This window comes from Heliconius melpomene, chromosome 16 (assembly GCF_056956725.1).
Source record: "Heliconius melpomene rosina isolate 202511_hmr_F chromosome 16, ASM5695672v1, whole genome shotgun sequence".
In the NCBI taxonomy this organism is placed as follows: domain Eukaryota; kingdom Metazoa; phylum Arthropoda; class Insecta; order Lepidoptera; family Nymphalidae; genus Heliconius; species Heliconius melpomene.
Genome location: NC_140404.1, coordinates 413,023 through 432,949, shown reverse-complemented (window position 1 = coordinate 432,949; position 19,927 = coordinate 413,023). Strand labels below are relative to the sequence as shown.

The following is a 19,927-nucleotide window of genomic DNA, read 5'->3' as shown; positions in this document are numbered from 1 at the left end:
CATTTTTTAGATTAAAAGTATCGATTGCAAAATAATTGATAGTTTGACAACACTAGTACCAACACCATCATAAAACAGTGACAGTTGACACGACTTAGCGATGACATGTGGAGTTCAATATTTCAATACTTTTCAACGTTAAAAATACCAGTCAATTTCCTTCGTGTGTTTTCCACACAACGTGACATTGGCGAAATGAATTGTGCTCAACTGGCACGCTCGAAACGCCATATATTAAGAATTCAATTCAATTCATTTCGATTCAATTTTCTTTTTTTATCTGTGACAGTTACAGTAATCGATTACGATTCCGAATAGCTTTTGCACATCGCTAGTGTATTTTGCTATACTTTTGTTTGTTATCATTTATGTATTACTAGTTTGTTATTATAAACTTTAATATTGTCTTTGAATTTGAAAGCACTTGAACAGTTGAAGTTGAACCTATTATTATTACTGCGCCGTGCGCGGTAATTGAAATCATGTGTTGATTCATATTTCATATCCATTGTTTCTGAGTTGTTGTATAGTTAAGTCGCATTGTAAACTACTTGTTTATTTAATATCCAATTTCACTTTTTTACATGGTAATTAATTTAAGGAGTAAAATAGAGAGGACGCCATGAGATTATTTATATTTCTTTTGTTATTAAAACTTACATTAGCTAAATTAAATCCTCGTGTTGGTCCTGGCTATGACTGTAATTATTGTCAGCCAGAACAATTACACATAGCTTTTGGATGTAAGTATTCTTAGCTCAATATATTTTAATAATGTAATTTGAAATGTTGAAAGGAATATAACAACTGACGATTATTTGTCCTTTATATCTTAATTAATCTATTAGTACATACATCTTTTAGAGAATAGCAATAGCAGAGCAATAGTTATAGTAAATTTAATTGTTTAAAAACTTTAATGTTGATTTTACGGATATATTAATTTAATAGAATTAGTGGGAAGCACTTGTAGAAAAAAAAACTTTTTACATCTTTCATATACAATGAAGCCAATTTATTTATTTATTTATTTAATAATTTATAAGGCCCACCAACAATTGATACAATTATTACATGCCATTAAAGAAAAAACAAAGTAAATTATTTCTAATTGCTCAATTAATTACAGGTGGGCTCCACATGCAAAAATAAATTTAACGGTAACAACAAACAACAACTTAAAAATAAACACAATACAAAAAAAAATCATTGATTACACATGCTACACACAAGTTATACAAGTTATACATTAAAGCCCATTGCATCGTATTGTGGACTATAAGATACATAATTTTTTAATAACTTCTTATTTATAATTTTTAAGTACCATATTATATTTATATACTATAAATTATCTTAATACCATAAAAATATCCAAATCATAGAAACAAATTACCAATAATATGTTTAATTCAATCTCATGTTTATTTAGTTTGACCGTATTAAACATTGATAACCTTATTGTGGGCAATGTGAGACATCGCATGTTGTTCTGATAATAATGTTAATTATAATTTATTGCTTAGTAATTTCATTTAAATATTTATTTAAAATGCTCATATGCCTCTTTGTTTTTCTTATTTATAAATATAAGAAAAATCAGCTTTACGCTGTATTCCACACACAGCAAGCAGAGGTAACCGTAATGTTAGTGTTAAGACACTCAGTTTCCCACTTTTCGCTAAACTGGAGGCATTGCATACTGTGTGGCGGAACTCAACGCCGTGGTTCGCCTTGACCCCAGAGGGAACCCACAATCTGTTGCATTTACTCTGTTACTAGCTTCAATTAATTATAAATATATATATATATACACTTATTATATAGAAATACAAATACAAACATCCCACTGTCTTAAAAACGATGGAAACACATTGGCAAAGTGCGCTCTGTGTGCTACTGATTTTCTATGTAGTGATGACAATCACAGCAACACTGCAGAACAAATACTAACAAAACAATCAGAAAAAATGTATCTCCTTTAACAATAAATTAGTACTCAATTAAATCTCCTCACAACAATCATCCCTAAACTGAATCCCACTTGGAACATAAACATACACAAACTAGAAGCTTTGCATCTAATAATCTAAACAAAGTCCTCATCTCAGAGTTGAACAAATGCAACCAACAAAACTCCTATTGGATTAAAGAATTCAATACTTATTTTCTTTTACCGACCGATAAGCATGACTCCTGTTCTATGTAAATTTTGAGAAAGAATCTTTTCGCACCATTATTGAGGAGTATGATATTGTTCTTATTCATCAATTTGTTATCAGAAACTCACAATTGAACAAGCCCATAGTTAAAATCAGCCCAAATTATTTTTAACAGTTTTTCAAGCGTTATTTATTCCTAACTTAGGAAAGAAAAATACATTTTAGAGAACGCAAAAAAAATAATGTAACGAAATTAGATAAAATGCACAACGTGTTAAAAATATTAAAAGAAATTATTTTTATTAAACTAATTACAACAACTAATTCTTTTCTTTCAGCCAATACAAATGACATTGTAGTAACATGGACAACTTTCAACGACACACAAGAATCAAGAGTGCAATATGGACAAGATATTATGGATAAAGAGGCAATTGGAACGAGGACCGAATTTACGGATGGAGGGAAATTAAAAAGAAAGATGTGGATACATAGGACATTGTTACCTGAACTCAAATTTGATACCAAATATGGTAAGATCTATAAATTATCTATTGTTAGAAAACGGAAGCTCTTAACGTTTTTAAAACAAACACGATAAAAACATACCGTCTGTATGTTTCCAACGTATTTGGATAGAGGTTCCACGTAATTACAATAAGTGACATAAATCACTCAATAACAATACTACACACTAGATACCATCCAATCAGGGCTTCCGCCTGCAAGCAACTGTACCTGTTTGACACAATTCCACTGCTTTTATTGTCTTTTTCACCTAAATCTACACACATATTTACATGAGTACGCTAACACTATAATATTTTTTTGAGGTTATAATGTAGGGGCACAAGCCTGTAATAGTGTATTGTAGGTATTTAGTACAAGTGTGTGGGTTCGATTTCCACTCGGGGAATGAAATATTAAATATTTAATTTCCTTGCTCTGGTAACAAAGCAAAACTTGCTGTGTGCAGGATACAGCGTGAAGCTGATTTACAAAAAAAATATAATTTTCTAAAATTTTCAAGACATATAACTAAAGTGCGTATTTTATTACTGTCCCAGTGATTAATTACAATAGATTCTAATGCATGACAGAGAATCCTACTGGATTCTCTGATCCTTAATATAATTTATAAATTTGATACTAAGTAGGGATGGTATTTAATTTAAATGTAATGTATTGTCTCTAAATCTAAAACGTTTTAAAAAGAGGAGTGTGGGTTGTTGTAACACTATGCTTTTACTATTTTTGATGAGATTTTTGAGTTTTTCAAGATTATTGTGTGCTTTCAAGGGAAACGTTATATTTACAACGGTAAACGTTATGTTTAACCGATCACGGGACAAAACGCGCTATTGATAACCGCTCAACTGAGCCCAATATTTCTGTAATAGGTCTAAAATATGCAGGGTGGAATTGTCAGCACCACTTTAAATGAAACCATAGTTTTAACTACTCTATAAAAGCCTAATATAATTCAGAAAAAAAAATAATTCCCAAAAATGAAAAAGTTATTTTTTCAAATAAAATTATCGTTTTAAAATAAAACGCCATTTGTAAAGTATAACATAGGCACGCACACACCTGTCAAAGCGGCAACGACGCTTATGTATGTGTGCGTCACACGACATACAGGTATGGATAAAAATCGTGAAATGAAAAAAAAATCCTACGTCCAAACTGTTGAAGTACCTTGATTTTTTTTTTTAGCTCTGGATTTGAAATATTTTACCCTATATGCAGTTTCAGTAAAAGGAGCGCAGCCTCTTCCAATAAAGTGTCCTAACACTACATTCTCTATGCCTACTCTGTTTTATGCAAGAAAAGCATGAAACTAAAAAAACAAATAAGACAAATGAAAAGTATACATCATACAGTACTGACAACGAATTGTGGCCCCAATAAAGTCAGCTGCAGATGGCAGATTTGATTCTAGGATTTTTTATAGTTTTGAAACGACTTCTGTAAGAAAAGGAGGTTATCAATTCGACTGTATTTCTTTCTTTTTTTAACTGACTTCTTTTGTTTTTTACCTCATAACTTTTGACTGGGTCGAGACACCGACTTCAAAATACACACACACACACAACACAAGTATTGAACCTGTGACCTTTTTTTATAGTTTATCACGCGGGTTCCGTATACGGTTGGTCCGAAATGTTTTCCTTCAAGACTCCGCCCAAAGGCGAGGATTGGGTCGTTCGAGCCGCTATATATGGAGACATGGGGAATAAGAATGCACATGTAAGAGGCAAATTGAAACTATTAAGTTGTTTGTTTTATATATAGAAATTAGTCTTTTGATTTGCTTACGGCAGGTCGCCAGTTATCTTTAATTTTATAATAGTAAAAACTAACAATAGTTTCAAATATGACATGATGTTGAGTCTTTCCTACCTTCAAGAGGAGGCGCAATGAGGTCATTTCGCACTCAGACTTTATGTCGGTGATTTGACGTACAACATGAACACAAGCGACGCATTAGGCAAAGACGAGTTTATGAGGCAAATACAGCCTCTCGCAGGCGTCGTGCCTTATATGACGATAGTCTAAAATATAAATTTTATTTCAATCCAGTCCTTATCCTACCTCCAAGACGAGGCACAACGAGGTCATTTCGACCTCATACTACATGTTGGTGATTTCGCTTACGACATGGACACGGATGATGCATTAGTTGGTGATGAGTTCATGAGGCAGATACAGCCTCTCGCCGCCATCGTGCCTTATATGACTTGTCCGGGGAATCATGAGTCGAAATAGTAAGTTTTCATTTTTTTTTATCAAATTTAGTGATACCGATATTTAATAGACATGTGATTTTTTTTACAAAATTTTACTCGATAGCGATTATATTGAAACTATATAATTACTTTTAATTATCTATATCTATATATATAAAATCGAAAGGTCACTCACTCATCACGAAATCTCAGAAACTACATGTGCTAGGAGCCTCAAATTTTGCATAGGAGTTATTTACAGGACGTAGGTGCTCGCTAAGACGGGAATTTACAATATTCCACTTCTAAGGGTTTGTTTTTGGAGTCGAAAGTTTGTATGAAACTTCGTTACTACAAATGCTAGGAGTCTCAAATTTTGCATAGACGTCACTAGGACGTAGTCATGGAGACAGAAACTAATAATAACATAGTTCACGCGGGTGAAACCGCGAGCGGGCCGCTAGTATATGTATAAAATCGACAGGTCACTCACTCATCACGAAATCCCAAAAACTACATGTGCTAGTAATCGGGAATTTGCAATGTTCGACTTCTAAGGGGTTGTTTTTGGGTTTGAAAGTTTGTATGAAACTTCATTACTACAAATGCTAGGAGTCTCAAATTTTCCATGGACGTCACTTATAGGACGTAGGTACTCATGGAGACGGAAATTAATAATAACGTAGGCCGCTAGTTATATATATAACTGTAATATTGCTATAGTAATATTTTCCCAATGTAATTGAATTATGTTTTAAAATGGCAAGACACAAGGCAAAAGTTCTATTTTTTAGAGACATTGCTTGTACAGTCAAGCAGTGCCGCGACGACCGCTTCAAATATTTGATAACCAAGTATAACCTGGCCCTCTTTAAAGAACGAGTGAATAGGCACTACCTAGGCAAGCATGCTCCACCTTCGTCCGCATCGTCACTTACCACCAGGTTAGATAGCGGACAAATGCTTGCCTATCAACAATAAAAAAAAAAAAAGAAAAAAGATAATTTATATACATAATTATTATAACACATATTACTTAAATGAAATAATAACTAAATTTTATATTATTCCAGCAATTTCAGCAACTATCGCAACAGATTTTCAATGCCCGGAACCTTCGAAAGTATGTTTTATTCGTTCGACATCGGTCCCGTTCATTTTATATCGATTTCAACGGAATTCTACTATTTCTTGGAGTTCGGCTTTAAAATGGTCGCCAATCAATTTGAGTGGTTGCAACGGGATCTTGAAGAAGCAACGAAACTCGAAAACAGGTATGATTTTGTAATTTTTTTTTTATTTTTAATTTTTTCTTCGTCTTATTAGAGCAAGCGTATTAGGTTCTACTCTACTCTTCTAGGTATTCAAATGGGAACTTGTAAATATATTTTGTTTTCCTATCCCATATAAACATAAATTTTCCATAACATAAACTAGAATTGGACTATAGACATGTCTGAATGGACACAATCGCATCGGTTGTGGGTTCGTTCTGACTCGGGAATGACTCATTTTCATTTCCTTACTCTGGGAAAAGGATAAACATTGAGTCCTATCACTCAACACGTCATGCGTTGAAAATTGGGCGGAAATGTGGAAAACGGAGTGTCTTAACACTAGGTCTCCTCAGACTACCCGTTTAAATGCGGGATACACCGTGAAGTTAAATTGACCAGACAACCAATAAATCACGGTGGCATCTTAATAATAATAACTATTCAAAATTTTGCACCATTCCCTCTAGAAATATTCAGTAAATTTTCCTTTAAGATCGAAACGTCCATGGATAGTAATATACGGTCACCGCCCCATGTATTGTGGGAACATTCGGGACGATTGCTGGAACGATTTCCTACCAAATAGAGTTGGTCTCCCCGTTCTAGGATGCAGTAAGTGTATCCAGGTATTCTTAAATTGCTCTTTTTTTAGGAGGAAACGGCCTTGGATAGTGCTGTACGGGCACAGACCTATGTACTGTAGTAATTCCGACGATATAGATTGCAGCGTCGAGTATACGAGGAAGGGCTTGCCATTTTTGGGGATTTATCGTGAGTTGCTTTATATTTTGTGTAGAGATTAGCTTAGTTTTTAATTTCACGATGTATCCTGTGGGACTCAACGCTGCGCTTTGTCTTTCAAGAATGTGAAAATAGTTAATTTCCCTGGGTGAGAATCGAACCCTTAATCATCGCGTTTAAAGTCAGACGTTCCACAGCACTATCTGTTCCTTCATTTTCGTGCATATAAAAATAACAGGAATACATACTCTACAAAGTGCTTTACTGTGAACAATGACAACGTTATTTAAAAGGGGAAAATATTTCACACCTATAAATTAAATAATTATAATAATTATAGGTGTGAAATATTTTTATTAATTTTTTAATATTTTTTATAATATTACTTCATTGCAAGAAGTAATACTGAATTTAAAATTAAACGATTTTACTTGCACTTAGTATTGCTAATTACATATACTACTAGATATATATCTTCTAACAATGAAAAAACATAAAATGAAACTTCCATTGTAGGTCTGGAACCTTTACTCAAGCAATATGGCGTGGACCTGGTCATATGGGCGCACGAACACAGCTACGAGCGGACATGGCCGCTATACGACTTAAAAGTGTACAACGGATCCTACGAACATCCCTATGTTAACCCACGGTGAGCTTCCACTAAGCAACTATGTGTTTCTATTAACTAACACGCGTGACTTATTACCATTTATAATATAATAATAGTAAATTTTCAAATGTCACCCAGTTTTTTCAGTTTATGAAGTAAATGAATAAAAATAAGAAAACTAAAACTCCATTGGCCGTCGTGACACAGTTGCACAGTCAAACACAGTTGCACTTTATTTATTTCGAGCATCGTTTGAGTCCTTCACAAGTCGTAAACTATTTATTCTACATATAGGAAACTTGGTATTTGAAATTTCAAGAATTTTGCTCAACATTTTTGTGTCTGACTCGCACATAGCCAAGTCAAATTTTGTGCTTCAATTACATCCTAAGTGAACACATAACATGGCATCCATGATATCTATTCTTTTGTCGGTGAAATTCGAGAACGATCTATTATTTAATATTCAACTTGGCTCTCGTTTCACATTCGTGTTTGTGATGGGGTTACTTTTACAGTAATTCAAAATATTATGTAAAAATTATTTATGGTACACCATAAAAGTTTCGTAAAAATTGATTCAGTCATTTTGGACAATCATATTATTTATGTACGTGTCGATATTTCTCGATTAAACTTTTAAGATCAATTAATTAAAAGGTTATCTATATTTTGGCGGTAATTCATTTATTTTATCAAAATTTGTGAATAAATACTTTTTGAGATTTATTGATAAGGTAAATAATATTTTGATTATTATTTAATATTATTTACTTCTTATTTTATAGTTACTCGCATTTTTCTGTTCATTGAAAGTATTCTTGCAAACTTTAACCCTTAAGTAAATGAAGCAAAGCGAAAACTTGGAATTTCATGTTGAATTTATAAGAATAAAAAATATATAGTTTCATAAATATTTTAAATGAAAATACTAATAAAAGTTACACTTTTACTAATAGTAATATAAAAAAAAGAAATATTCAAAATAATAAAAAAGTATGTAACGTATTTAAGGGTTAATTTTCTATTATTTTTCACAATCGATCTCGAAATTAATCTTTTGATTACATTTTTATTGTTTTATTTACTATTACTATAACATATAATATTAAATCTATAAATAATTTTGTATGTAATTTCCAGAGCTCCCGTTCACATAATAACGGGGTCGGCCGGCTGTCAGGAAGATACCGACAAATTTAACCGTAAGTTACTTTGCTTCAGTTTTTACCATTACATGAATGCAAAATCTAAAAGAAAATATTTTATTTTGTTTATCGTTATTAATTACTAACGACCTTCTTGCCACTTCGACCGCTTGAACATAATATAACTATTTTATTTACGAACCATTTGAAATAAAACAAACAGTAAATGTTAAAGACAGTTCACCAAAAAAAAATTGTGAAAACTGTATTTAAATTGGTTAAACAGTTTCTGAGATTGACTTGCACAAACGTACAGACAAACAGAATAAAAACAATTGAATTTCATTGTATTGATATATTATGTCCCTAATAAAATATTTTCTCACATATCTTTCATATACAGATGACGATCTGTTACATTTTTATTATATTTTAATTTTTTTTTATAAAATACTATAAACTAAAGCAACTAATAAACGAGAAATGTTAAAATTATAATGCATATATAAGAGTGCAAAAATAAAATGAAAATGTCATAAACAGAAATCAAGTCTCATCGAAAATAGATTTTATTGATATAAATTCTTATTTTTAATAAGCGTACAATATTTTCATACTAGCTCATCCCCCGGAGTGGTCGGCGTTCCGTTCCGTGGACTACGGGTACACGCGGTTTGAGGCTCATAATAAAACTCATTTGTATATTGAACAGGTACGATATATATTTTTTTATTATATGTTATAGTTTATATCTAACTAATGAAGGTGTGGTCTAGAAATCTGGTTCTGAAATAAAACAAAACCATCTTCACCTACCTATGCCTACACTCCTGTGTGCGGGCACACCCTAGGGTTGGCAGAGGGAATCTAGTTTAAAACACTTCCCTCCGACTTTGCGTGTTTTTTTTATTTAATTAATTTATTTATTTCTTCGAGTGGGGAACAGAAGATATATATTGATCCCACCCCCAGTAGCGTTTACAGTGACACACTTGTCTCAGACCGACCTCAAACCAGTGGCGTGGGGGGGCGGACGAAGGGGGTCGTCATGCCCCTGGCGCCACTCATAAAGGGGCGCCAAATAGTCCGCAAAACTATTTAAACATACATATGAAATTATATTTTGTCGCTTGGAGGCGCTGTAAAAGTATTTTGCCCCGGGCGCTCGCTCGCTACGCCACTGCTTCAAACGCACGTTTTTAAAATGTTGTATCTTTTAATTTGTTAAGTTTAACTAAATCGCTGTAATAGCATATAGCCCGTAATCGATATAAAGGTTACCAACCATTGCGGAAATGGGCAGAGGGTAAATGCGAAATCTCATTTACGTATTGCGACAGTGTGTGCGTAGTTGCGACAAGTTTTTCATTTCGCCTATTCGAGAAGCGATATGGTATTTCGTATTCTTCTTATATTATTAACCGAAATCGATATAGTGTTCTTCTTATATCCGTAAGTGAAATCCATATCGTACTCTTCTTAGACCTTCGGGTCTTACTCATATCCGTAACTCCTAATATGGTAATAACCTTTCTATTTCCCAGGTGGATGTGGACCTCAAGGGTCAGGTGATCGATTCCGTGTGGATTGTCAAGGATAAGCACTGGCGTTATGATCTATAATACTATATCTTAGGTTTTTTTTATTATATTGATGTGATAATGATATATAGTGATATTTTGATTTTCAGATAGATTTTTACGTAATTTTTAAAATTTTGAAATAATATTACAATTGTAATAATATAATGTTTCCTTTTTAAAATTTTTAAAGTAAGAGTATAAAGTAAATAGTTTAATTTTTTTTATTTAAACGTCTTATTTCTAAATAAAAAGTAATTTGAAACTATTTTTGTTTTTTATTGCATCACCTAACATTTTGTTGATTCTAATATAAATTCACGTACATACTTGTATTGAATGTTATAAATATATAACAATATGTCACCACTATATGTGGTTAACACTAAAGTTCATAAAAAACTCCATATTAATAGGAAAACATTGTGTTCTTTTTTTATAATAAAAATATTCGAGGCTATTATTTTATTAGTTTTGGGGTAGGCCGAAATAACCTAGTGGTAAGCTCAATTCTCTATTTTCTACACAATTATAACGTTACTATTTACTATTATTATCTTTTCCAAATTTTATTGTAAAACCACGGGACTTCGCCGTTTGAACTTAAGGAATATTTATCTAATATTTAAATATTATTAAATAAATATTGTAGTGCAAGTGTATGGTTATTTATACTATTGTGTACTTAATATATCGTAATTTAAATCTTTACGGATTGTATTTTATTTTCTTTGTACAATTTGCCTCATAAACTACATAAAAAGTAAACATAGTTTGTTTTTGTTATTAAATTAATATAATTATAATATTTCAGGGCCCCCGTGCACGTGGTGACGGGGTCCGCAGGTTGTAAAGAAGGAAGAGATCATTTTAGACGTGAGTATTTTAAATATTAATGATTTTATCTATTTATAAGAAAATGTTTTCACAAAAATCTACTTTTAAGGATTTTAACGCGACTCTTATTTACAATATACATAAGTATATTCGATGTCAATTTAAAAAAAATGTTTATGCCACTTCACGTCATAAATAAAGTTCAAAGAATGTTTTTCTTACCACAATACTAACATTCTTTTAGCTTCATGCTTTGGAAGGCAGAGGCAACCTTTGAACGTTAAAACGTGTTAAAACATTCCGCTCCTCATTATCCGCCGAATTTTCGAGGCATTGCGTGCTGAGCGGCAGAACTCAACGCAACTCTATGCCTCCTGAGTGGGAATCGAACCCACAACCATCGCATTTACAGTCACAATCTTGTGCCACCGAGCCCCGACTTCTAAGGACGAATAATAACGTATTGTTTTCCCTTGATTGTAACAGACAACCCCTTCAAGTGGTCCGCGTTCCGTTCGCAGGACTACGGCTACACGCGGTTCAAGGCGTACAATAAGACACATATTAACTTAGAACAAGTATGTATCTAAGATGTATTTTAGTATAAAAATTAGAACGTTGCAGGATTCGAACCCGCGCCTCTAAGAAAAAAACTTTTTTTTTCTTTGCTAAGTGTAGAATATCACTTTAAAATGGTAAAAAAATGTGTTTTACTAGTTACTATATTTTATTATTATTACTATATTTGAGAAGCTTATTTTAAAAGATAAAAATAACATATTAAATTTAATACATAGCTATAGTTTTACCATATTTAACTTCTCTCCGCTTATAACAAAGAGAACTTAGTGTCAAAACACTCATTGAATAAAATGTAATTAATTTGTTTTAGGTGTCAGTAGACCTTCAAGGACAAGTCATCGACAAATTTTGGATAATTAAAAATTGTAATAACTTTTAAATAGTATTTAAAGCGCTATTTGGCGCCTCCTATTATTTCATTCTGCTTACAAGACAAGAAGAGTTTGTGTCATCGCGCTAAAATCGAGAACAATTAGATGTGAATTGAAAAAATATTTTAATGTTGCATAACTAATTTATCGAGGACAACCCACACCCTACTGCGATCAGAGTTTTTGTTTCCATTTGGCCACGAGACAGAAGCCGCAGGCAGAAGCTTATATTATATGTAAATATAATGTTACATTTTTTTAGTTATAAGTTGGTTTTTCTATTTTATAAAACAATATGTTGCTGATTTATTTATATAAGTGTGTTATTTTTGGAGTTCCGTTACTCCAAGTACTGTGCCTCGAGGATTCGGTGGAAATTAGGGAACAGAACGGAATTTAACGAGAAAGAAGTTTTTTAACATTAGGTTCCCAGGATCCCCCTGACTATCCCACCAATCCAACTAGCTAAATAACATTATTATATTCTATATTTTCTAATATATTATAAGTAAATAAATGTAATAAAAAATATTTTGGCGTTATTTTAACACTTTTTTCTATATTTTAATTTGTACATAATAATTATTTGTTTGCAAAATTTTTAATTAAATGGATTTTATGAAACTATTATTATTACATCCTAATTGTCTATTAATATCCTAGTTTAAAAATTTTTGCAACTGCTGATTTTATTTGCTGTAAAATTTTAATAAATATTATTCTAAGATTCCAAAATGATTTCTCCTAATTTGCAATTTATCAGTTTCGGGGTAGATGTGCCCCACAAGCGTGTGACTGTAAAGACGATAGGTTGTGGTTTTATTCAGTGTGGATTCACACTCGCTTTGGTATGGAGGTAAAGCGCGGCGTTGAGTTTCGCCACTCAAAACGCAATGCCTCCAGAACTCGACGGAAAATGGGGAACGGGATTTCCCCAGGTTCCCTGCTATGTGCGGGATAAAGCGTAAAGCTGAAAAACGATTAGTTTGATAACTTCTAATTGTTTATTAATATTTATTTGTTTCGATATCTAGTATTATACTGCGTGGAAGCGACTGAAAACCCTTTACGGGTGCAGCATATATGTAGAATAAAGTATTTCAAACCTATACCTAAAAAAGTTATCCAGATTCGTCAATAGCTTAGGCGTAGGATTATTATTTTCATTTCATGATTATTATCCATATTGTATAAGCACTGCCGATCTGCCACAGAGCGAGGACGCAATTATCTATTTTCTATAATAAACCACCACCGAATGAGGCGTGTGCCATTCGCTCCTTCCCAATCGCCTTGATAGGTTTGTCCCTGTGCGCGTCATTCTTAACAATTTGCGTTTTATTTTACAACGATAGTTTTATTAATTATTTTGTTTGAAAAACCTTTTTTATTTCTGGCAAAATCTTTTTTTGTTTTAATTGTATTAGGCTAGTCGTGGCGCAGGAGAAAAAAATGTGACTCTAAAATCGACTGGTTGGGGGTTCGATCCCCCCTCGAGGAAATGAAATATTTAAATTTATATTCTATTTCTTTGTTCTGCTGTAGAGGCGGTGTGCGGCGTTGATGAGTTCTACGATTCAACACGCAATGCGTCCAAATTCAGCGCGAAGGTGGATTTCATTTAAAGTAGATAAAAACACTCAGATATAGGTAGAACCTGGTATCAAATCACTCCGTTCTTCACTTTCCGCAATTCATTGAATAGCGTGTTGAGTGGCGGAACTTAACGCCACACATAGGGAAAGATATTCCGCAACAGTAAAATAAATATAATTATTTTGTGGATTTGAATCTGAATGGGGATCAAACCCACAACGATCGAGGTCACAGACGCCACTGCGACAAGACAGTTTATTAAATGTTAAGTAATAAATGAAACACAAAATCTCTGTTTAATTCATTTTATTTATTTTTTTGGGCTTAATACTTATTTGGAATGTTTTAGTAACTTTGTTTTTAATTACTCTCATTCCAGCCTTATAATTCATTATTCTAGCCTTCTTTTTTGGAACAGGACGAGTTTCAGCTTTAACATGTGGGTTATTTAGTAACTTTCGTAGAAAACTCTTTGCATCGTTCTCATCAAATAAGTCACTTGCAGCAGCAAAATGTGAATGAAGTTTCTTAAAAAGCCTCGGATGCACTGGCACAGTACAATTTCTCGAATGTTCTAAAGGATCTTGTAGACATATGGGCGTATCTAAACGTATCGGTTTGCATTGACCTCTGTCTAACAAAGATTTGTACAAATGAAACACTTCGGGTACAGTTTCAGTCTTAGTAAAGGGCTCCCGAGCCAGAGGATGCCCCAAAAATGGCGAAATAATAAATTCATCATATTTAAAATTGCGATAGTATTTGAAAAAATTGCCCAATAGCTGATACAGTGTGTCGTTATTTGTATTATTATAGGTCATTTCATCGAAACCCACGCTCCAACCGTCTATAAAGAATTCCTGCGCCTTTTCTTGCAAAGCTGATATTGGAGGTAGAATATTTTTCATTTGGAAAAAGAATATAACCAACATTGTCAAACTGTAATTCGGCATAACATTTGGGCCAGTCAAACTGTATACTCTGGACCAGTATTTGATTAAAATTGCCAATTTTAAGACTCGAATGTCTACATGCAGCAAATAAGCTATCAATTTACTATTTTGAACTCCCATTGAACTCAATAAACTTATATCACAATGCCTCGCTGTAGGGACATGGTAAAATTTGACCACGGGTACTTTAGTGTGCGTTACAGCAAATATATGATGGAAAATATCCTTGCGTTTTATCAAAATGTTTTTAGCCTGTGTTATTGGTAAAGTTTTATCGCCTAGTATCCATGTTGGTACGTCTATATAACAATCTACGTCGCTTGACTTAATGCCGAGGCCGGTGACTAAAGAGCCAAATGGTATAACTGTGCTGCCTGAAATGATAGAGAAGAATAATTCTTATGTTAAAACACTTGAATGATAAGTGGCAGAACTTAACAATGGGTTTTAATTGAATGATTTTGGTGTCAGACCCAAGAAATGAAAATAGTAATAAATAGTAATTACCTAATTCCTCCACCCCGTTATAATCAAACTCTTGAGCCCCTGCACCCCCTCACCCCAGAATAATCCGGTGCCCACCTCAGAAATTTTACTTCTAAAAATTTGCCAAAAAAATAAAAAAAAACAACATTTACATATTTACACTTAAATTATCCCTTATGACAATTAGAAGCTGCCAGGGCTCTGTGGGACAGCTTCTGTATGTTAATGTAAGGAAATGACTGTGGTAAGCAAAGAAAATGTAGCATGTGTCTCGATAATTGAGTGGCTAGTGCTAGTCCTCCTTTGCCTGTTACGTTATTTGAAGCCTAAAGCTAAAAATATACTTTCTAACTTACCCGGCCAGTGATGATGGAAAACTTGAGTGACATCATTAATTAGTATTTGCAAATTTTCAACCTCTTGCCTCGAGAGCCTCACATTTTGTAATACTTCCTGAGTTTGCTCTTCAAAATTGCCCCTATACGAAAACTGTGATGGATCCACTACAGCCATTTCTACAAAATATTTTATAATTTGGTTGATTAAGGAAACTAATTATTAAATATACATTATAATTATTTATTATATTTTTAACAGATTCTTATTTTATATTAGGAATATTACAGATATCTATAAATTGATATATATAAATAAATATAATTTCCCACAGGATCTTAACATAACAATAACTAAAAAAGCAACTTCTTTGATCATCACCTGGTCGTGCCACATTCAACCACAAGTTTCTATTATAATAACATAGGTTATGTTACTTTTACTGCATAACTGAATATCGTTCTTTACCACTGAAGTGATTTATTAAATATTATTATATATAAACAAAATATTTAGTTTGTAGGTAATTAGATTGGTTTGTATAGTTGTATACAATCATTTAAATAATCATTCCAGTTCAGTTCTTAGTTTATGGCTAGAATCTAGATAGAGACACGAAAAGTATCGATATTTTGTGATATCGAGTATTGCTTTCCGATACAGATCTTGTAGTTATAGTAGCGACGCCTCACTCATCACACAAAGAAAGTTTACTTTGGAATCCTTTGCAAGGATTTACGATTGTAAATAGATTTCACATATAAAATTATGCTCTAATACAATTTGATAAGAATTATAATACTAATAAGTACCTACTTTAATTAGTAACACTACTACTAAGTACTCTTACAAAAACTTGAAGTTGCCTATCATCAAAACAGCTCGAATTTTTTTTTATTTTTAAACTAATAAGTTTTCGAAGGAGAGAGGAGATTTATTAAATTTATACTTTTTTAATTAACTAGGTTAATTAACTTTTTTAAGTAACTAGTTTGGTTTTTAATACGCTTTTATTCTCTTCGGTCGTAGCTATCTATTTATCTATCTATGTATGTCTGTAACGGAATCTTTGAACATGATTTTGATTAATTTGAAATTTTGTATACATATCAAACACCGATGACAATACAATCATATGAAAAGAAAATATTGGTAATTTTTTTTTCCACAAAAACGTGTTTTTTCACTATTATTTATTTATTGTTGTTGTTGTTGCTCTTTATTTATGGCGTTCCGAGCGTGCCAATTCAGCACTAATCACTTCGCCAGTGTCACGTTGAATGGAAAACACACAAAGGAGATTGTACGGTAAAACAGATAATATAACGCAATAGGAGAATGCACGTTAAAAAGAGATCCAGCTAATATACTGCCTTCACCTATAAGTAAAAAGAATAGATATTATATATATACAAATATAACAATATATATACATAATAAAGGGTTAGTACTAAGTAATATTTTACAAAATTGTTAGCTTATACTTTAATATTATTATATTTAATATATTTACATAAAAACTTACACAAAGGAGAAAATACAAACATTAACAAACATTGAACATTAAGGGGGCGGGGAACTATATAAGGAAGGACATCATACAAGGGACGAATTAACTTGGGACATGTGAAAAGGATGTGGGAAGGGGAACCTTCATCCAGGCCACACTCACACAGTGAGTGGTCCCTGACCCTGATCTTAGCTAGGTGCACAGGTGTACTTGCATGCCCAAGGCGCAATCGACAAATAGTTGATATAATCCTCCGTTTAGCAAATTTTTGAGAAAAGAACCAAGGTCGCCTTGGGATATTGGGTTGGATAGTAGCATAAAATTTACCTTTCTGAGATTTTGATAATTCCCAGAACTCAGACCAAGACACATCCAAATGAGTTAATGCAAGTGACAACAGATCCTGGGCCGAAATAAAAAAGTTATCTAAATTTCCACACTGGATGGCTAATTTTGCGCAAGAGTCTGCAGATTCGTTCCCACTGATTCCAGAATGCCTTGGAATCCATGCCAAAGTTTTTATTTATATTCTTTATTTATATTCTGTTCTACAGAAACTACTCATGTAATGTCAACGTCAGTGACATAATGATGTTACTTGCTGACTGACATAGACGTGCTAACATATGTTCGATACTTTTTCGATACTACTAATGAGTACAGTATCGATACTTTCTATTCGATACCGCGTCCATATTTATGGCGCTTCGAGCGTGCCAGTTGACAGTTGAGCACTAATTCACATTGTAGTGTTGTCAAACTGTCGATAGTTCCGCCATCGATATTTTTATCTAAAAAAGCCCACGCACCAAAGTATCGATACAACCAATCGTTGTATCGATACTTTAATAATATTTCACAAATATGTTAGTTTATAGCTTAATATACTTATATCTCATATATTCACATAAAAAGCTACATGCAGCAAGCACTAAACTGAACACAAATGTCAATAGATATAGTAATAAGAAAATTCTGAATAATTATATTATATATAAAGCCTTACGTCCATTCAATCTGTCAATATCATTGTCAATCAAGGAACATTATAGACAATATACTCCTTACTCCTTTCTGTCATTCGTGTCTTCTGGCACGCTCGGAACGCCAGATTTAAAGAAGAAGAACCATACACCATACCAATATACTCTATGTCAAATTATAAAAAAGATCGTTTTCTCCATTCAACGTGACACTGGCGAAGTGATTTTGTGCTCAACTGGCATGCTCGGAACACCATAATAAAAAGAACAGAACTGAACAGAAAAAATCGTTTACAAAAGATCATCTTAAAATAAAATTACAAAAAATAAAAAATATCTACTGAATAATATAAAATGATTAGTAGATTTTTATGTAGAAAATCATAAATAACATAAACACCTTTTAAAATGAAGCGCAAGACCTCATTTTATATTTGCGTTCGCTTGCCACCGCCACTAACATCCTCGGTAATCTCACATCCACATATAAGACCTCACACGTACCAGGGGAGGTCCAAAAGTTCATGAAATAAAAGGGTTCTTTCTAAATTAAATGAAACAATACTTACATCTATTTAATTTCTTTGGGGGCGGTAAGCCCTTTTTATGTCATTGCATGGACTCCTGTTTTGACTCACGCTCAAAGTGATGGATCCATGTTTCATCTCCAGTAACAATCCGTTCCAAAATCTATGCCGGTTCATCTCCACACAACTCCGAAAATTGCCTTGATGCATCGACGCGCTGCTGTTTCTGAAGCGGTGTGAGCTTTCTTGGTACACATCTTGCACTGACTTTTGTCATACCCAGATGGTCATATGTGATCTTACATACACACACATGTAAGTTACATCCACACACGTGATCTATTATCCAAATATAAGATCACACATACATTACATACACTGTCACCCCCCTCATGTGAAAATAATATATTCATTCACACATCTTTACATCTAGAATCAATCACTATTTTTTAAAATAACCCGGTCATTGCACAGTAAATTTTCTACGCCTTGGCGACAGTTTCATTTGAGTTTGAATGTATCCCGCATGTAGCAGGGTAGGCAGAGAGAGGCTAGTGCCGGCTGGCATTGCAAGTTGACTAGCAGAACTTAACGACGCGCTTTGCCGCGATACCATAGCATGGAATAAAATATGTATCACCACAGTCGCTTTTATAAAACAATGCAACCTTAAGGGTTAAGGTTTTAATGATTTTTACATAAGAAACCTTAAGCGCGCTGTCAACATACATTATAGTAATATATTAATAAAAAAAAATGTTTATTATTCGGACAACAACCCATGATCCATATATGTAGTAACTAGCGGACGCGCGCAGCTTCGCTTGCGTATTTAAGGATGAATTCTAATAACCCATGAAACATGTGTTCAATGAAATATTTTTAAGAGTCTAAATTTCAAATTTTATAAAAATCGGTGGTGATTTAAAGATTTTTCCATACAAACTTTCAACCCCTTATTTGCACCCTTAGGGAGAGAATTCTAGAAAACGATGAAATAAGTGCTCAATTAAATACTTTTAAAAATCTAAATTTCAAATTTTATAAAAATCGGTGCCGATTTAATTTTTTTTCCATACAAACTTTGAACCCCTATTTCACCCCTTTAGGGTTAAAATTTTTCAAAATCCGTTCTTAGTGGATGTCCAGATTACGAAAGTAAACTTTTGTCCAAATTTCAGGTTTCTACGCACAGCGGTTACGGCTGTGCGTGCGTCTTACCTCAGTCAGTGAGGACAAGTCCTTTTATATATATAGATAATACAATAAAACTTTATTTATAGTGTTAGTGTTTAAAACAGGATAGGTACGTAATTGTAATTCCAGAAGTGATTTTAGAGTTAAAGTAGAAAGAGAGTAGAGCACGTGAACGTTTAGTTGTTGATGTTCACCTACATACCATGACCAGACGTCTTGTTTTGAACAGGACTGTCTCGTTTTTCACTTGTGTCCCATGCAAATGCCCCTAAGTGTCCCCGGTGGTAGGTTCCGGTAGG

The 19,927-nt window shown here is 33.1% G+C and overlaps 2 protein-coding genes across 4 annotated transcripts; one reads left to right on the top strand and one right to left on the bottom strand.

The window, feature by feature from the left end:
- The first annotated feature begins 239 nt into the window (after nt 1-239).
- LOC146530616 (acid phosphatase type 7) lies at nt 240-12,667 on the top strand. 3 transcript variants are annotated; one of them, XM_085199160.1, is made up of 10 exons: nt 240-743; nt 2,501-2,695; nt 4,291-4,412; nt 4,746-4,930; nt 5,965-6,165; nt 6,821-6,939; nt 7,426-7,561; nt 11,065-11,126; nt 11,574-11,665; nt 11,980-12,667. In XM_085199160.1, the coding sequence occupies exons 1-10, from the start codon at nt 623-625 to the stop codon at nt 12,046-12,048; spliced, it is 1,302 nt and encodes a 433-aa protein (XP_085055286.1). In that variant the 5' UTR covers nt 240-622; the 3' UTR covers nt 12,049-12,667. The 3 variants fall into 3 exon arrangements, with proteins under 3 accessions (XP_085055286.1, XP_085055284.1, XP_085055285.1); XM_085199158.1 differs by lacking the exons at nt 11,065-11,126; nt 11,574-11,665; nt 11,980-12,667 and adding exons at nt 8,666-8,727; nt 9,291-9,382; nt 10,215-10,518 and having other exon boundaries at nt 477-743; XM_085199159.1 differs by lacking the exons at nt 6,821-6,939; nt 11,065-11,126; nt 11,574-11,665; nt 11,980-12,667 and adding exons at nt 6,662-6,780; nt 8,666-8,727; nt 9,291-9,382; nt 10,215-10,518 and having other exon boundaries at nt 477-743.
- Nucleotides 12,668-13,925: 1,258 nt separating this feature from the next.
- Nucleotides 13,926-16,197, bottom strand: LOC146530615 (terminal uridylyltransferase Tailor-like). The gene is made up of 3 exons (XM_085199157.1): nt 15,793-16,197; nt 15,432-15,590; nt 13,926-14,963 (listed from the first exon to the last, which is right to left on the bottom strand). The coding sequence occupies exons 2-3, from the start codon at nt 15,586-15,588 to the stop codon at nt 13,933-13,935; spliced, it is 1,188 nt and encodes a 395-aa protein (XP_085055283.1). The 5' UTR covers nt 15,589-15,590; nt 15,793-16,197; the 3' UTR covers nt 13,926-13,932.
- Nucleotides 16,198-19,927: the final 3,730 nt, after the last annotated feature.